The sequence below is a fragment of the Geotrypetes seraphini genome, chromosome 16, assembly GCF_902459505.1.
Source record: "Geotrypetes seraphini chromosome 16, aGeoSer1.1, whole genome shotgun sequence".
Classification (NCBI taxonomy): domain Eukaryota; kingdom Metazoa; phylum Chordata; class Amphibia; order Gymnophiona; family Dermophiidae; genus Geotrypetes; species Geotrypetes seraphini.
The window spans coordinates 53,772,940-53,792,208 of record NC_047099.1 but is presented as its reverse complement, the minus strand read 5'-3'; the positions used below and the strand labels follow the sequence as shown (position 1 = coordinate 53,792,208).

Genomic DNA, 19,269 nt, shown 5'->3' with positions numbered 1-19,269 from the left:
AGGGAGTAGCCGAAAAACTTCTTCTCTGCAGGAATTCAGAAGCTAGTTGAACGATACAACAAATATGTCATCTTGCATGGGGGCTATGTGGAAAAGTGATATGTTAATTGCTCACAGTTACCGTATACAGTGTTCCCCCGGTTGTTCGCGGTCGGCGGTTCACGATCCTGGTCATTCACGGTATTTTCCGACCGCGAACCGCCGACAAGGAGAGGGCAGCGGGAGAGGCAGGAGAGAGCAGCCAGAGCGCCGCGAGTGCAGGAAATCACTTGCGGTACACTCCGACCGCCTATTCCTGTACTAAGTCGGGCCTTATCCAATCAGGAGCTGCGAGTCAAAGCCTTACAGGGCAGAGAGGGAAGGGGGCTGAGTGCAAAACCTGGCAGGGGGGTGGTGAGGGAGAGGACACTGGGTACAGGGCATGGCAACTGAATATTAAGCCCCCATCTTGTATTCTAGTGAACCATTTTTCCTCCTTTGGGGGGGAATAGGGGTCTCGACTTATATTTGGATTGACTTATATTTGAGTATATACGGTACTTCTATTAAATTCGTTAAATGTATTTTACCTTTACTTTTTGATTTACCCTTGTATCTTTTTTTGTCCTGAAGATCTACGTACTTAGCTCCTTAGGTTAGAAAAAGCAGTCCAGTCCTCAGCTCTTGATGGGGGATCAGATACAGCTTCTTTGAGCCTTTTACCCATGCCCAGAACCCAAAATTAATGTCTTCCAGATCTCTCTCCTAATGCTCCAAACTGTCTTGCAGTCTTACAGCAACTCTATGGTGGTACCTTTAAGCAGTGTGTTGAGGTGTCAGCCTTTCAAGACAAGAGACCTTTTGGAATCATAAATACAAATTCCAGAGGGGTAGGAAAGTGGAAGAAAGGTTGTTGGCAGGACATTATGGAGCAATCTGGGATATTGGGAGGGACTCCAGAAGGAAGCTGTAGAAATCTGAAGTATTTAGGGGTGGGATGCAGTGTACATAAGCAGATTGTGGACAGTTTGGGGAAATGGGAAAGGGATTTTGAGAGTGATCAAGAGGGCAGATTGATATTGGAAAGGAAGTAGATTGCCAGGCTCTCATTTTCAAAGATAGCTGCCTGGATTCAGGCAAGTTAGCTTTGCACCTAGTTTAAGCCCCTGTCTGTGCAAGGTACACATTTTCTCTCTTCAATCTAACTCCGTCCCTAGAGCAATCAATACTAAGAGAAGCTAAATGTTACTTTGTTGAAATTATATAGCTAAATAGCCAGATCTTCAATCAGTTTTCATGGGGTTAGTCTAGGTGTCTGTCTCCTAGTGGCTAGATGCTTTGAAAATTGACCCTGTGATACCATGTTACTGTGTTATTACCTTCTGTTCTCTCATTCACATTGACTACTTTTACTCTTTGCCTATCTCAGGGCCCGCCTTATGCAAAGCTTCAAGGAATCCCATTCACATGAGTCTTTGCTGAGTCCGAGCAGTGCAGCTGAAGCCCTGGATCTCAACCTGGATGAAGATTCCATTGTGAAGCCTGTGCACAGCAGTATCCTGGGGCAGGAGTTCTGTTTTGAAGTAAGAGACATTTGAGGATAGGTGTGCATACATGGGTAGATTGAATTACAAGCCAAGACTGAGAGAGGATTTGCTTGTAGGTAGCAGACATCTAGGCAGATATCACATCCAAATTAGGTATTCTTGTTTCTTTATCAAACAAATGGAAATACTTTTACATTACATTAGCAACTTTTATTCCACCTTTACCTCGCAGTTTTTGGCGGATTACAAAAGAGGTAAGCTGGACATTTCCAGGCAAATTATAGGATCAGGTGTTAATTACAAGACTGTGTCTCAGACTGAAATAAGAGATGCTTAGGCATGGCGTTAGGTGATTCAGTCTTAAATGCGAGATCTGATTCACTTTTTCTTCTGTCCTCCTTGATCGAAGGGCCTATATATAAGAGACTATATTGAATATATAGGGTGAATTTAGTATTCCCTAGTGTATAAATAGGATGAAGATAGTATGTAAATATTGTTTACTCAGCCAAATGAGTAGCACATGAAACTGTATTGAAAACCATCACAGAAATACACTAACTCTGAACTGTTACACCATCACATTAGCTCATGTAAGAGCTCTGAATTGACCCCCCCCCCCAAGTCAATAATAGCAGTATAGAAGCTTTCAGTAACCAATAAACAATGTTATAAAAAGCTTAGCATAGCAGTTCTGAAACCTGCCCTGGAAGAATAGCAGCCACTCAGATTTTCAGGTTATGCATGAGAAAGATCTGCTTGCTTACTACCATTCTATGCAAATCTCTCACATGCATATTCATTAGACATATCCTGAAAACCCAAGGACAAGTTTGAGCACACAAGGTTGTTTAGCACATTTCTGTACTAAAAATAGTATGCTATGCAATAATGGTTTTATATACACATTAAACTGTGGTCAGAAGGCATTAGAATGTAAGCGCTAAAATTAGCACATACACACATGTAAATAAAGGATGTATGCAAATGAGACTGTAGAATATTTCCTCCATGTGCTATTTAGCATGGGTTTGCTAAAATCAAAGATGAAAAACTACCAGAAAACTAATTATATATATAGTCCACAATCAATTATGGGAGTCAAAGAAAACAACAGGAAAAATAGTCCATGAGTAGTGACATAGGAAGCAAATACCAGCAACCAGTTCCTGTTAGTTCGTGGAGGGGTTCTGAGATCTAATAATGACTCCACCTCCTTCTCTGGCCACTATAAAAACCAACAAAAAAGGGGATTCTTTTACGTCAGCATTTCATTTTGCTTACAGAGCTATCTTCAAAGAATTTTGAGACTCTTGTAGACTATGTTATCCTACTGTTTAACCTTCAACTTGGCATCACTTGGCAGGGGGGGAGCATGGGAGGGATGAGGTGCTTTCTTGTTCTCATAGGAGTTTCCATTTTTTTCATATTGCTTCCACCTGTGGAAGCCCTGGCTCTAACAGCATAAGATGCTCATAGAGTGTCAAAGAGTTGACAGGTTTCTCTCCCTTGCATCATGGGGTGGGATGCTTTGAAGGTGGTATATGGAAGAGATGTGGCTGACTCAGCTGGAGAAGTGGTGGAAGATGTGAAATAGTGGACCAGGAAGAGAGGGAGAAAGAGATAGGAAGCAGCAGTAGAAGAGACATACCAGCATAAGCACTTCACAAATATATCCACATTTATTTATATAACTCAAATGTATTTTCAAGCAGTAGGTGTATAGAGGACAAAATGTTTTTCTATTATTGGCATTGTGCAGTCAGAGACTGAAAAAGGAGTTTTGAGGTTTAGAACAAATAGTATTCTGCTTTTTAAAAACTGAGGAATTCACAAATATATCAGAGTTTAGCCTTAATTTTTAACTTGTACCCCCCCCCCCCCACCACTTTTGTAGCCCAGCCATCATAGCCTCAACCAGGGAAACAGAATACAACTTTCCTCTCCTCTAGGAACTGTACATTTTCCTTTTTGAAATAGGATTGTTGAGAAGATGAGATCAGGGATATTTCCCAACAGTTTCTCTGATATGAATCAGTCAAGGGTTCAAACCATGATCTGTTGTGAGGGTGGCTATAATGTTTATGATAGATGGTTCTCACCAGTTGATGGATTTTGGATATCTGACCACACTGATTATATACTAAACTAAGCCTTAAGTTTATATACTGCATCCTCTCCATAAAGATAGAGCTCAGCACGGTTTACAGTACTTTAATAAATGAGGGAAAAACATAATAAGAATTAGTAGTTATAAAGAGGGTAGTGAGCTTTACATTTTAGAGAAAAGCCAGGTTTTCAGATGCTTTTGGAATAATTGGAAGGAGCCCAGATTCTTCAGCAGGGCAGGAAGGTTATTCCAAAACTCAGTGATTTTGAAGAAAAGAGGTTTCCCTAATTTTCCTGCATAGATGATGCCTTTTAACGAGAGGAAAGATAGTTAAGTTTTTGGGTGGATTGGTAATGTCAGGTCTCGAAGAATTCCAAGATAGTGGAATTAGGGGAGGAAGAATGCCATGTAGGATCTTGAATATTAGGCAGGTACATTTAAAGTGAACCCTAGAAATCACTGGAAGCCAGTGAAGTTTTGACAGAAGTGGGGAAACATGATCAAATTTACTGACTATGCTACTTTTATTAAAAGCCTGTAAAACCATCACCTGATGCTACTGAGCAGGATATGGAACCAGGCATAACTCCACAAATCGACTTTCTCATGCAGCTATTATAGATGGACAGATCTCCAGTGGTGGTTATAGGATATTGGTCATGTAGCCATAGGATCTTCCTTCTGGTGCTATGTACCTCTGCTGTGAAGTTGGTACACCAAACCTTTGACTCCAGCTCAAGCTGGAGTTGTTCTGGATCTAAAGAACTATACCATTTGCCTGATCAAAATAGATAATTCAAAATGATTCACAAGTCTATAAAACAATAACAATTGAGAACAAAGAGATAAAAATTATAGAAAACAAATAATAAAACCAAAATAACCAACCCACTTCAATCTAACATTCTAAGAGTCATATCATTGGGAGAATCATAATGATCTAGTGGGTGTATAGGAAATCAGTTTTTCTTTCAAATTATCCAGTTTCTGAAAATATAAAATGTTGACATTTTTAACTAAGCTCTTTCCTTCATAGAAAGCCATTGTAATTGGTAGAGAAGGGAGTCTAGCACTTTCCCAATAAAGTACCCCCAGCAACAATCTAGTTGCTGTATTCCATATACAGTAGTTTGAAAGCTTTTAAACAAAGTCGAAGATAAATCTACATACAAAACACTGCAATAATCCAGAAGACTTAACAAAAAAGCATATGTGATTGTTATCGACGCTTTCCTATCTAGAAAAGGCTTCAATTGTCTAATTATCCTTAATTTAAAAAAATGCCTTTTGCAAAACCGCAGCTATCTGCTCTCTCCCTATCCCATCTGATCCCAATATAACATCCAAAACTCTCAACTGGCTGCTGCCAATCCAGCCCCTGCCCCAATGTAGAATACACACCCCTAAATCATTTGGGGAAATATTACCAATACCCAAACTACAAGGCTACTAGATGTTAACCAGTTGCCCAACTAAATCAAACAGTCTTTCAGCCTGGTTATGGCATGATCATTATTTCCCTCTAGTGCAGGGGTGTCAAATGTCAGTCCTCAAGGGCTTCAATCCAGTTGGGTTTTCAGGACTCACCCAATGAATATGAATGAGATCCATTAGCATACAATGAAAGCAGCGCATGCAAATAGATCTTATGCATATTCATTGTGGAAATCCTGAAATCCCGACTGGACTGCGGCCCTCGAGGACCAATATTTGACATCCCTGCTCTAGTGGAAGCAACAGTTATATATCAAGCCCATATTATATATGGACACCTGGATATCATATCATATCATAAGGTTGAAGATTAAATTTTAAAAAGCAATGGAGATAAAGGTGAGCCCTGAGGTACATCTCACTTCCATAGATATTTTTGGGCCAGCTGCCTTTATACCAAACATGAAAGGATCTATCTGCCAAAAAAGATGAAAGCCATTTAAGTACTGACCCAGATAATCCAGCTATCTCACATCCTGCAAAAGAATGACTGGTTACATCACAGAGGATAAGTCCAAAGACACAAGAAGAAGAGGGACATTCTTATTCATTTAGTAATATATCTCATCCATCATAGTTACTAGCAAAGTTTCAGTACCACTATTTCTCCAAAAACCAGACTGAGACATTCAAAAAAACAAATTCCTCCAAATAATCATCAATTTTTGAAACCATAATTTAGCCATAAATTGCAGATTTGAAACAGGATGAAACTTTGTCATTCACACACTCATCTAGACCCTCTTTCTTCAAAATTGGGGTAACCACGGCTTCCCACATACACTCTGGAAATTAGCCCTGAGATAAGGAAGTATTGATAATTCCCATCAATATGATAGCATAAAATCTGAACAACAATGGAATAATCTAGCTGGGATTGGATCTTGAGAACAAAAGGAAGAATGAATACCCTTTACTATATTTTTCAAATTCTTGAGGGATAACAGGTGAAAATTTGTGAATGTACCCGTCTCCAATAATTCTTCCTCTCTCCTACCTAAGTCCCCAACAATTATGAGGGTGTTAGAACCACCCTCCCCAAATCCTCTTTGAGGATATTAATCTTTTGGCAGAAATAAGAAGCCAAGGTCTAAAAGGCCCTTAACAATCCAAAAGAACTTCTTAGGTTTATTAGAGGCTTCTTCAGTCTCAGCTGAGATAGCAGGTTTTTTTTTTTAGCTTGCAAACCTTTCTATCTATAAATATTGGCTGTTTGCCACCATAACACCTTATCCTCAACTACCAGTACTTTAGATCCAGAACAATTTTATATATCTGCAGTCGGAGTCAGTAGGTTAGAGTCCACCCAAAATTGCTTCTGACTCCATTCCACAGCTCAGTTGTGTATGATCCGTCTTCATCAGCAGTCCCATCTAGTGAAAGAACTGAGCCTCTTGGAATGTATTGCTCTATGGTGTGATGTTTCAACAGTATGTTGGTGGTTCTCAGATTTATATGGCAATATGTTAGATGGGATGAGATAAAGCTGGCTTAGATCAGTTGGCTTTGCTGGTCGGCATGGCAGAACTCATAGCATCAACTGCTTTCCTCTTCAGTGAGGACCATCAACCTGAATTTTGTGGTAAGGTTTGCAGTTTGGAGTGGAAGAGATGATGACTAGCCCAACCAGACAAAAAACTGTTATACTTTATTTGATAATACTTCATTGATGGCACCAGGTTGACATATGGCGCCTTTTGGAAAGAAATAAAGACCACCCTATTCAATAAATTCATTTCCTAGCCAGACTTCCCCTCCCTTTTCAAAGCTACTGTTCATCATACTGAATCCAATTTTCCTCATTAATCCAATTTTCCTCATTGCCTGTACTCACTGACCGTTCAATGTCTTCTTCACAATTTGTATCCAGCTATTCGCTGGCTTTTCAACCATTCAGTGTAACATGTCAAAATTATATTGTAACCTATGTATATCTTTCCTCTTGCCAATTTGCATCACATAACCATTGACCGCCCAGTGACCTCTTCTTCATCTGTACGCTGTAATTCGCTGACTGTGCAGCTAATCTTTACTGTGAACCGTCTAGAAGTCGCAAGATTATGGCGGTATAGAAAAAATAAAGTTATTATTATTATATGTCTGAGATAAGAAAACTGGCAAGGAGGAAAAGCCAAAAAAGAAAACATTGCTGCCTAACAATTTCCCTGATGCAGCAGGAGTGAAAGTAACTCCGCATAACGCAGGCCGCGTCGAGGCAGATCTAAGATAAGTGCATTTGATGCAGTGTTTTAAGAAAAAAGCTACAAATGCGTGAACTTTAGAGTTACAGAGTTGCTGGTTTGTGAAATCATCGATAGTTTGGGAGGCCGAGTTTATCGGCACTGTTACATTGTTATTACACTGCTGTGCGAGACGAAGGCTACAAAAAGTTTATGAAAAAAAAAGATTACGTTTTATGTTTAAATGGTTTTTATTAAAAATATTGAGTTTTAAAGAATAAATGATAAAAACAAGTTGAAAAAGATAAAATAGAGAGAGAGAGAAAAATAATACAACAGACCTAAGGTTTTTTTTTGCCTGTGAGGTGAGCAGGAGCCAAGTGAGTTATTCACGATTGAAACCCAAATTTGGTAGAAAGCTCCATATTGGGTAGAAAACTCCATTTTCTGAGGCTTTTTTATACCCTATAAGTAGCCTAAAAAAATTATAAAAAAGTGAGGAAACATGTTAAAATAAGGTAAAGAAAGAAGTAGGTAAAGAATTTAAAGGCCACAGAACTTTATGATTCTTTAGAAGTGGGGAATATTGATTTGTATTGTGTTGAGATAGTGGGTAATCCTGTTTTTTTTTCCTGCTGGAACCATAGGTGACCACCGCCTCGGGTACAAAATGCTTTGCTTGCCGCTCCGCCGCTGAACGAGATAAATGGATTGAGAATCTGCATCGGGCTGTGAAGCCAAACAAGGTATGATATGTGCCAGTCCTTTATCACATGATAAATAACTTCTTCATTCCGACACATGCTAACTCATTCCTCCCCTATGTCCTATGTCACATGGTACATCTCATGAACCCTCTGTGTCCATCTCCTAGATCTACCTTGCTAGTGAACAGATGTTCGAGATTGTGCCTTTATTCTTTGTATAGCTTCCATCTGAATGATTTGGCATTGAAAATCATTTCCTCATGTCTGCCAGGATAATAGTCGCAGGGTGGACAATGTCTTGAAGCTCTGGATTATTGAGGCTCGGGATCTGCCCCCTAAGAAACGGTACTACTGTGAGCTGTGCCTAGATGATATGCTTTATGCTCGGACCACCAGCAAAATGAAGACGGACAATGTCTTCTGGGGGGAACACTTTGAGTTCAACAACCTTCCGGCTGTGCGCAACATTCGACTGCACCTCTACAAGGACACAGATAAGAAACGCAAAAAGGACAAGAGTAATTATATTGGCATGGTGAGCATCCCCATCACCAGTGTCAGTGGGCGTCAGTTTGTGGAGCAATGGTACCCCGTCAGTCAGCCCAGCTCCAGTAAGAGCAAATCCAGCTGCCCCTCCATTCGGGTGAAATCTCGTTACCAGACGATGAGCATATTACCGATGGAGCTGTACAAGGAGTTTGCAGAATATGTGACCAACAATTACCGGATGCTGTGTGCGGTGCTGGAGCCGGTGCTGAGTGTCAAGAGCAAAGAGGAGGTGGCCTGTGCTCTTGTACACATTCTGCAGAGTACAGGAAAGGCCAAGGTAATCTGGGAAAGAGGGTGCGAATGGGAATTCTAGAAGAAGCTGTGGTAAGCTGGAGATGGAGGGTATGGGAATACTGGGAGAAACTATGGTAATCTGGATAAAGGGAGAATATGGGAATACTCAGCATGGGGATACCGAGAGAAGCTATGGTAACAAGGTGAAAAGGAAGACATGGGAATCCTGGGAGAGGGAAGGAATGGAATACTGAGAGAGACCAATATAACTTGGAGAGAGAAAGGTTATTGAAGGGAACACTGAAAGAAGCCACAGTAATATGGAGGAACAGAAGATGTGGGAATTCTGAGGGAAACTAATATAACATGGAGAGAGAGAATGCATAAGAACACTGAGAGAAGCCATGGTAACATAGTGAAAAGGAAGGCATGGAAATTCAGAGAGAGACTAATATAATCTGAAGAGAGAGGGGGAATGGAAATACTGGGAGAGAGAAGGAATGGGAGCACTGAGAGAAGGAATACTAACATGGAGAAAGGAAGGCATGGGAATACTGGGAGAGGGGGAAGAGGGAATGGAAACACTAAGAAAAGGCACTGTAACAGAGAGCATTCTGAGGGAGACCAATATTTAACCTGGAGAGAGGGAAGGAATGGGAATGCTGAAGAAGGCCAGGTTGTGGTATTACTGGAGAAACAAGATGACATTTACCTACCGCTCATTAATGTGATTTAATGTTTTCTTCTCTCTGTCCATTAATAGCAGACCCTGTGTGCATGATGTGCTGTGGTCTTTTGCTCCATGGGGTTTTTCTGGTACATGTGACTAGGGGGCCTGTGTACTAAAATAGCATGCTGAGAACTAAGGCCCTACTGTGCACCTTGAATTTAGTATAAGGACGTATATTCTGCCTTTACAATAAATGTTCCTCTGGGGATGCCAGCATGTTCATTCTAAAATTAGCCTCTGTGTTAATGTAAATGAGTAAATGTCAGATGAAAATTAGGATCAAGTGGGGTGACTGGGGCATATATTACTGTAGATACTAAGTCTCTGAGCAGTGTGTTGGCTCCGGTGGGGAGAGGGGGAAGGTGATTGGGGCACAGCAGCCCCTTGAGCATTGTATTGGGGACGGCTGGCCCTACTATTGAGTGAATGTGTTTTTTGCACATGGCCCCACTTTTCAGTCTCTATGGATTTATTCAAATGAGTCTGTGCACATGGCCCCATTTCCTTCCACATTTCCTACTGGCCTCTCTAATATTAGGAAGTTAACATTTTCTTAAATGTTTTTTGGGGGGAATAATCAGGAACATGACCCTTTGAGCACGAAAGGGGGGGGGGGAGGGATTAGGACAGAGCAACCACTAGAGCATTTTACTAAGGAGTGTATGATTGAGGTTTGGCAGACCTTATCGTTTTTCTGGGTTGAGGAACAAACGGGACAAGGTAGACTCTTTAGTCAGAAGGGTGGGTGGTAGTGATTGGGGCGTGGCAGCTTTTTTGAGCATTATCCTGGGAGGAATGTTGATCTGCCATCGCAGGTTGGGAGGCATATGGATTGCATTTTAGATTTAAGTACTTGCATTTCCAAATCTTGGTTCATTGAAATACATATAAGAACAAGTACAGAGAGCATCTATTTTGCTAAGTGGCCATCTGGGTTAGTAAGCATTGTTTATTTTTGCCTGCTCAGTATAGTGGCATCAGTTTACCAGGCAGGCAAAAAATATTCAGTGTACCATCCATTAAGAGTTATTGTAATGTGTGCACCAAGACATTTTTAGCATACTGTATGTTTTAGTGCATAGGCCCCTTGGTTTCTTCCCCTTGGGTGGGCAGATAGTGGACTTTCTTGTTAGAAAGAGCAGATTATTGATGTCTTGGTTGGAAAAAAAAAGAAAAGACATATAGCTCATAATACATGCTCCACTGCATATCATACCTGTGGTTTTCACAAACGGGCGTTAGTCATGTATCCTTAACATGAAGGAAATTCAACCAGAAATGGTGAAAAATGGAGTACTAAAGACAAGTAACCCAAGAAAAGTTAATTAGTTTCACTTTCTTGAACTCTACCTTGTGAGTGGGATGTGTGTTTTGTATTTTCCTGGTGTACTTACCTTGATCTCTATTCCATGAATGAGATCTATGTTGTTTAGTTTCTGGTGTGGATATATATATATTGGTCCCTGCCCTTTGGATGGGATATGTTTTGCATATTTTCATGATATATATATATATATATATATATTGGTCTCTGCCCCATGGATAAGATGTGTGTTGTGAATGTTCCTGGTGTACATATCTTGGTCTCTGTCCCATGGGTAGGATATATGTTGTGTATATTTCTTATGCACCTGTTGTGGTCTGTACCCCACTGGTGGAATAGGTGTTGTGTATTTTCCTGGTGTACATATCTTAGTTTCTGTTCCTTTGGTGGGATGTGTATTTTCATAGTGTACATCTCCTGGTCTCTTCCATATGAGTGGGATTGTGTTGTGTATTTTCCTAGTGTACTTATCTTGGTCTCTGCCTCACTGGTGAAATCTATGTTGTGCATTTTCCTAGTGTACATATCATGGTTTCTATCTCATGGGTAAGATGCATGTTGTGTATTTTCCTAGTGTACATATCATGGTTTCTGTCTTATGGGTAAGATATATGTTATGTATATTCCTAGTACACCTGTCTTGGTCTCTGTCCCATGAGTGGGATATGTGTTGTGTATTTTGCTGAGATATCTATCATGGTCTCTACCTCAACAGATGAGATGTGTATTGTGTATTTTCCTGGTGTGTATATATATTGGTCTCTGTCCTATGGGTGGGGTCTCTGTTATATATTTTCCTGAAGTACACAATTTTGGTTTCCATCCCAGGGGTGGAATGTATGTTGTGTATATTGCTAATGCACCTGTTGTAGTTTCTGCCCCATGGGTGGGATATGTGTTGTACATTTTCCTTGCGCACATAAATTGAGTTTTATCTCCATGGGTGGGATGTGGTATATTCTTTTGGTATGTAGCTTGATGTCTTCTTTTGGGCAGGATTTTTTGTCTGACATGGCCATGACCGAGGTTGACCGATTCATGGACAGAGAACACCTAATATTTCGCGAGAACACACTCGCTACAAAAGCCATAGAAGAATACATGAAACTGATTGGACAGAAATACCTCAAGGATGCTATTGGTGAGTGTGCGTGACCGGTCAGAGAAGGCCAGGAGCTCACGGAAACCAGACTCAAAGTGGTAGACAGCCGTTATATAGGTACAGCAGCTTCTTCTCAACAAAACAGTTCCAAGCAATCAACAGAAAACCCAAAGCAATTCAGGTTTCACTCGGGGAGAAGATTCATAGTCAGTTTCTTATGCAGCCTGAACCAAGCTTGTCCTTAACCATAGAAGCAGAGATTGAGGAGGCAAAGTCAGTCTGTTCTGCCCTTTTATGATGCAGTATTGCAGGACTTCCCCAGTTTCAGGCTTTATCCTCACACTCTCAGGGAGTCATTTGCACCTAGCTGCAGGAGAAAAATATCTTCCAAATTCAAGCAGTTTTCAACCTGCTGAGTGGAAAATATTGGCTAGATCCCAAGTCAGAGCAACTGGATCAGCTTTCCCTTTTATAGCAAGTCTGTCAATACAGAGCAAACTAGGGAAATGGTGAAGGTAGGGGAGTACACTGTACTTACAGGCAATAGTGTACTGTGTGGGACCAGTAGAGGTACTAGGGAGGTGATGGAATCCTCTGTCTGGGATGGTTTAGGTCAAGTAGATTCAGCTCTGATGCTGGGGGAAGGACTAGGTTACCTCCTGAGGTTTCTAGCGCCCTACTTTTATATGATTCTCCTTTTAGGCGAGTTTATCCGAGCCCTTTATGAATCGGAAGAGAACTGTGAGGTGGATCCCATGCGATGTTCTTCCTCCACGTTGGCAGATCATCAAGCCAATCTCAGGATGTGCTGTGAACTGGCACTTTGCAAGATTGTCAATTCTCATTGGTGAGTTTATCCATAATGTCATCGTGTTGGATAGGAAACGGAAGAGGACTGAACACTGAAGATTTATGCAGCAGGGGATGTATATATTGATATGGGGGTGACTGTATTATAGCAGAATTTGGAATGTGAGTGTATGTATTCACTGTAGGACTTGCCCTATTGCGGTATTTCTTACCGTAGGTCTTGCTCTGTGGATATGTGTATTATAACAGGGCCAGCCCTATAGGAGGGTGTATAATGGTAGAATTTCCCTGGGATAACAAGTAGCTAATTTACAAAGAGAACTGTCCTGGGTAGGTTCTGTTTGAAAATTATTTATTATTACATACATTCAGTGAATGTCTCTGTATACTAGAGGGGAGTCAGTAAAATAGTTAATGCGCATTTTAAAAGGAATGTACACATGCTGATTTCCTTCTCTGGAAAACCTCTCTTTTTTTTAACCCATTAAAAAGGTAATTTAGGCACCTGCATTTATGTGCCCATTGCATATGTACAGTAGATAGCTAGAAACTAGCACTCACCCATGTAAATACTGCCTGTTTGCAAGGGGAGCGTACATATAGGTGGAGCATGGGAGTACATGGATGAGGTTCCCACTTAAAATATTTTGTAAGTTTTAAGTTACCCACATTCCTGCTGCATTTAAATGGCCATGCTTACATCAGCTCTATGGCAGGTGTAACTGTAGGCAAAATTTGTCATCATTCCCATCCCTGCGGGAAACCATCTCCATGTCATTCTTTAAGGAGAGAGGGAAGAATCAGAGTATGAATGGGCCCAGCCACTGACCCTCAAGCCTTGCATTGAAGAATGCTGGTGTAGGACTGAGGTTGAGTCAGACAATAAAGAATGAAATGGGATTGTTTCCCGCAGTTATCCATGGGGACAGGAATGGTAATGAATTTTGTCACCTTGTCATTCTCTACCAAGTTCCATTATAGAAAAGGCTCCTACCACTAAACTTTAGAGCACTTAAATGGAGGTGCCCAGCTCATAGGGCAGTAGAATTGGGAGGTCTGTCTCCCCTCTTCCTTTCTCCTTTCTTGGCCTGCCATTACCCTTCCTCCTCCCAGGCTCAGAAGCTGTAAGAAAACAGAGAAAGCTGAGGGGCCTTGAAACACAGGCCAGACATTCTGTTTCCACTCCCCCTGACAAAAAGTCTGCATCAGAGGGAGACAGGAAATGGTGGCACTTGAGTGTGAGCCTGTGCTTAAAGAACACTCAGTCTTCTTACAGCTTTGAGTTTAGGAGGAAAGCATCAGCAGCAGTAACAGGAGGCCCAGAAGGGAAGAGGGGAGATAGTGGACGTGGGGTAGGGGTAGGGAAGGGAAGACGAGATACAGTTATGTGGGAGGAGGTATAGAAGGGAAAGGGAAATGCAGGCCACCTGGAGGGGGCAGAGAAGTAAAAGGGAGATGTTATTCACGTGCAAGATGATTGTTGAGGTGGGGGGAGATGCTGGCCACCTGGGGGAAAGGGAACGGAAGAAGAGATGCTGACCACCTGGAGGGAGAGGGAGGGAAGGGGGGAATGGGATTTATATACTGCATTTTTTGTGGTTACATATTCAAAGCAGTTTATATATTTATATTTATATATATATATTTATTTTATACCTGGGGCAATGGAGGATTAAATGATTTGCCTGGGGTCATAAAGAAGGGAAGGGGAGATGCTGGCCACCTGGAGGAAGAAGGAGAGAAGGAAAGGGGAAATGTGGGACATGCAGGTCACCTAGGACAAGGAAATTCTAGACTATGGAGGGGATAGGGAAAGGAAGAAGAGATGCTGAACTATGGAGGAGGGATAGAGTTCTTAACCATTCCTCAGGGGGGTGCATGTCTGAAGGTTTTTCTGGAGCATTAGATACTCTTGGGCTGGCCCTGTGATGTATACATAAACTGTATGTTATAAAATTTGCATGTTACACTTAGCGAATGTGTGGAGGGCCATTTTTGATAGGATGTCTAAGTATAACTTTGGACATTTGCTGCAAGATGTTCAAAGTCAGAGGCAGAGAAGCATCCATTTTCATAGAAACATAGAAACATAGAAACATAGAAAGATGACGGCAGATAAGGGCCATAGCCCATCAAGTCTGCCCACACTATTTACCCACCCTCTTAAATCTACTGACCCCCATGTCGAATGGGACATCCAAGTAATTTTTTTTTTTAATCGCCTACTTGGACGTCTTGGTCACCAGAATGTCTAGACCACCAGGAAATCTAATCTTATTAACCATTTTCAACCAGAAAAACATCCCAAGTTAGAAATTTCCAAATTAGACATGAGAGAGGTCAACATTATGACAGACTGGCCACATAGACATGCCAACAGAGCAGTGGGGCATTGCTGTGAACTTTGCATAAAGGGTGCCAGATATACATCTCACCATATACCCCTTATAATTTATGCTGAGCCCTCCAAAACTCTCCCCAAACCTACTATGCCTACCTGTCTCTTACCTCAATTGCCCTTATAGCTGCAGGAGGCACCTATATGGCATTATAGTAGCATATAGGAGGCTCATACATTCCACCATTAATGTTATAGTTAGAATGGTTTATGGATCTGGCTCTTCCTTTCTATGGTTCACTAACCCACTCACCTGGCTACTTAAGACACCTGTGTGGAGTTCTACTAGGTTTTCCAATACTAGATGCTGCTGTTCTGTTGCATATACACAGGAGTCTGTACTTTAGCTGTTGATTCCCACTTCCTGCGAAACTGCAGAAGGGTATCACTTTAAGATTTTGAACTCCTCCCCATGTGCAGTAGAGAACAACTCCCTCCTCAGTTTTTTGCAAGCAAACTCAGAAGGTACATTCTACTCTGCTTCTTTTTGGGTATTGTTCACAGTTTGCTTGTTAAATGTTTATTGATCATTGTTCTATTTCTTAAATTTCAGAGCAGAACAGAATGTTTGTTGCTGGGGAAGTTCCCTGTGCCTCTCCTTCTCCTTTTGTATGTTTCAGTGGAGTTCAGTTGCTTTGGTACCAACTGAATAGGGAGTTATTATCCACTACAGAAGGGGAGCAGTTCAAGATCTTAAAGTGATACCCTTCTGCAATTTCACAGGAAGTGGGAATCAACAGCTAAAGTATGGACTCCTGTTAATCTTAACAGAACCCAGATTATCAAAGTAAGAGTCTCATATGTGGTTTTAGACCCAAGTATGTTCTGTTTCATTCAGATATTTTTTTTTGGGGGGAGGAGGTCAGTGACCAATGGGGAAGTGTGTGTGTGGGGGGGAGGGGGGTCATCCCTTCATGCATCCAGTGGTCATCTGTTCAGTTTGGGTACCTTTTTGGCACTTAGATGCTTCTAAAACAGGTCTAGATCAGAATGTCTAAGTTACCACTACTACTGTTATTATTTTCTATAGTGTGATTAGACATAGCAATGCTGTATATCAAAACATAGAAAAGAAAGTCCCTGCTCAAAAGACTTTACGATCTAGTTCTATCCAAGACGTTTTGCAAAAGGTTCAGTTATCACTGCAAGATGTCCAAGTCTAAGCTGGCTCAAAGCCCACCCAAAACATAACCTCTAACATGCCCCTTTATGAGTTAGATGTTGTGGAGGGTGAACATTCTACAAGACATCTAAAATATTTGTTTCAAAAATTGGCACTTGAACATTTTGCGAGAAAAACGTCCAAATGCCATTTTAGACTTTTTTTGATGTTTTTATGTTTTTAAAATGCCCCTAATAATCATTTACACCTTCTTTGGAGAAGATATACTGTTCTCAAAATATGTATTGGCTGTTTAATTAAACAGCAAGTTAAACCAGATCGATATTCATATGAAAATACTTGCTTTCTTAATTTTCAGTTGTTTTATTACAAATGAGCAAGGCAAAAACTTACAGTAGATAACTGAAATTAAGAGTTGGAAACTGATTCTGGGTCAATAGCAGTGGCATACTGGATAATTCCAGGAGGCTTCAGCTCACATACCAGTGATGGTACTGGGAAACTCAGTTCTCTACTTCCATCTGCTGGTAGAAAAGGGACACAACCCAGTTTCTAAGACTAATGTGGCAGGAGTCAAGGAAAGGAAATTAACAGGTACGATTAAATTTAATCTTGCTCTGTGAGTGTATGTATTACTGCTGGATAGCAGTGCTTGTTTATGAGTATATTTATTGCAGCTGTACAAGCTCCATGGGTGGGTTTGTTACAGCAAGTCTTGCTCTGTGAAAATATGTATTATAGCAGGCTAGGTTCTTAGCTCTGATCTGTTACAACAAGCCTTGCTCTGTGGGTGCATATACTGCAGCAGGACCAGGTCTGTGGGTGTATTTGTTACAATTGGACAAATTTTGTGAGTGGGTGCCTTGCAGCAAGATAAAATGAGGAACTTAATCAGGAAAATACTCGGAAGAGCAGGTTGCAAAGGTTAAAGATTGCAAAAGTTAAAGATTTGCATGAGGCATAGACATTGTTTAAAAACGCAATCTTGGGATCCTAAATCAGATATGTTCTATGCATTAAAAAAGACTGAAAGACAAACAAAACAATTGTTGGCATGATTGAAAGGAGATGTGAAAACCAAAATGGCATCTTTCAAAAGATGGACAACAGATACACATAAAGAAAATAAGTAAGAGCACAAGAACTGGTAAGTTAGATGTAAAGCGTTAATAAGACAAGTCAGAAGAAAATTTGAAAAGAAGCTTGCCCTGGAGTTAAAATTCATAATGAAAACATTTTAATGCACATTTGAAGCAAGAAGACTTTGAGAAGGTTGGTTGGATCACTAGATGACTAACAGTTAAAATAAGTACTTAGGGAGAAGGAAAAGGCCATTGCAGAAAGACTAAATTAATGTTTTCTGTCAGTCTTTACTGAGAAAGATGACAGTGAGATTGCCCATGTTGGAAACATTCTTTGATGGAAATAATCAGAGGCACTGAAGCAAATCACAGTGAACCTGGAAGATGTAATAGAACAATTTGGGAAACTAAAGAATAACAAATCACTAGGGTCAAATGGATTATACTACAAAGTTCTGAAAGAACTGAAATGTGGAATCATAGATTTACTACTAGCAATCTGTAACCAATTATTTAAATCAGCTACCATACCTGAAAACTGGAGAGTGACCAACATGATTCTGGAGTGATCTTGAAAACTACGGACCAGTGAGTCTGTCTGATGTCAGTAATGGCCAAAAGAGTCGAAACAACATTAGTAGCTACATGAATATATATGATTTAATAAGGCAGAGCCAATGTGGATTCAGAAAAGGAAATAAATCTAGCCTTACCTATCTCTTAGATTTTTTTTGAAGATATTAAATGTATGAATAAAGGTGAGCTAATTGGTACAAGTATATGTGGATTTTCAGAAGACATCCGAAAAAGTCCCTCATGAAAAAGTCCTGAGGAAAATAAAACATTATGAAATGGGAAATTATGTCATTTTATGGACTGGAAACTAGTCAAAAGGATAGGAAACAGAGAGTAGAATGAAATTGTTAGTTTTCTTAAGAAAAGTAAAGCAGAGTGCCTCAGGGATCTATATTGGGAGCAATGCTTTTTAATTTATTTATAAATGATCAAGAAAAGAGAACAGTGAATGAGGTGATCAAACTTGCAGATGATGCAAAATTATTCAAGGTTCTAAAACCACAAGTGGTTTTAATAAATTTTAAGTGTAGTTGCAAAAAGACCTTGGGAGACTAGGCATCTAAATGGCAGATGGAATTGCAAAGTGATGCACATATGGAGAAATAATCCTAATTATTTGTACATGATGCTGAGTTCTTTATTAGGAGTCATCATTCGCAAAAAGAATTTTGGAGTGTTTCAAGTGGATATTCAAAGAAGCCATCTTATAAGCAATTTCCAGTAGATAAATATTTATAGCGTTGACTATATTAATCACAAAATGGCCAAATTGTAATCTAAAATAAGGGTTTAATTTGAGAGTGGGCAAAGGCAGCAAAAAAAATAACTTATAATTCAGTGCAAAATTTCATTGCTGATTGCATACATTGTAAGTGGTAGTGGGTAGGTAGCAGGCCTAACTTTAAACAGAGGTATCCAGTTAATGCTGCATGTGAATTTTCAAGGTGGTACTTGTACATTTTTTTGCCACTGAAATTTCTTTTTTACTTTTGTGCTAGTATTTTATTGAATTTTTCAGAATTATACAAAACAGTCATGTGTTAGAAAGAACTTAACATCAGAGGTACAGATAGAAAGATAAAATTACCTATAGAGACATTGGCAAAATTAAATATATAATTTATAAATTAATTAAGCAGTGGTAGAGTTAGATAAGTATGTTTCTAAGTAAGACATTGTTTATTTATCCCCTCCTCTCCCTTTTTATCAAGCTGCATCAGAGGTTTTTAGTGCGGGCTGGCGAGGTAAATGCTCATAGGAATTCTACTAGTGTCAGAGCATTTGCCATGCTGGCCCTGCACTAAAACTCTCTAGCGCAGCTTGT

At 40.2% G+C, this 19,269-nt stretch overlaps 1 protein-coding gene across 16 annotated transcripts in view; it reads left to right on the top strand.

Annotated features, from left to right (window-relative positions):
- SYNGAP1 (synaptic Ras GTPase activating protein 1) overlaps positions 1-19,269 on the top strand; it is a 134,457-nt gene that overhangs the window by 55,187 nt on the left and 60,001 nt on the right. For 15 of the 16 annotated variants that reach the window (XM_033923702.1, XM_033923710.1, XM_033923699.1 and 12 more), the window contains 5 exons: positions 1,409-1,562; positions 7,958-8,056; positions 8,289-8,843; positions 11,851-11,995; positions 12,659-12,803. In XM_033923702.1, coding sequence (XP_033779593.1) covers positions 1,409-1,562; positions 7,958-8,056; positions 8,289-8,843; positions 11,851-11,995; positions 12,659-12,803 — 1,098 coding nt within the window. The remainder of the gene's footprint in view (positions 1-1,408; positions 1,563-7,957; positions 8,057-8,288; positions 8,844-11,850; positions 11,996-12,658; positions 12,804-19,269) is intronic. The other variant, XM_033923714.1, reaches the window with a different exon arrangement.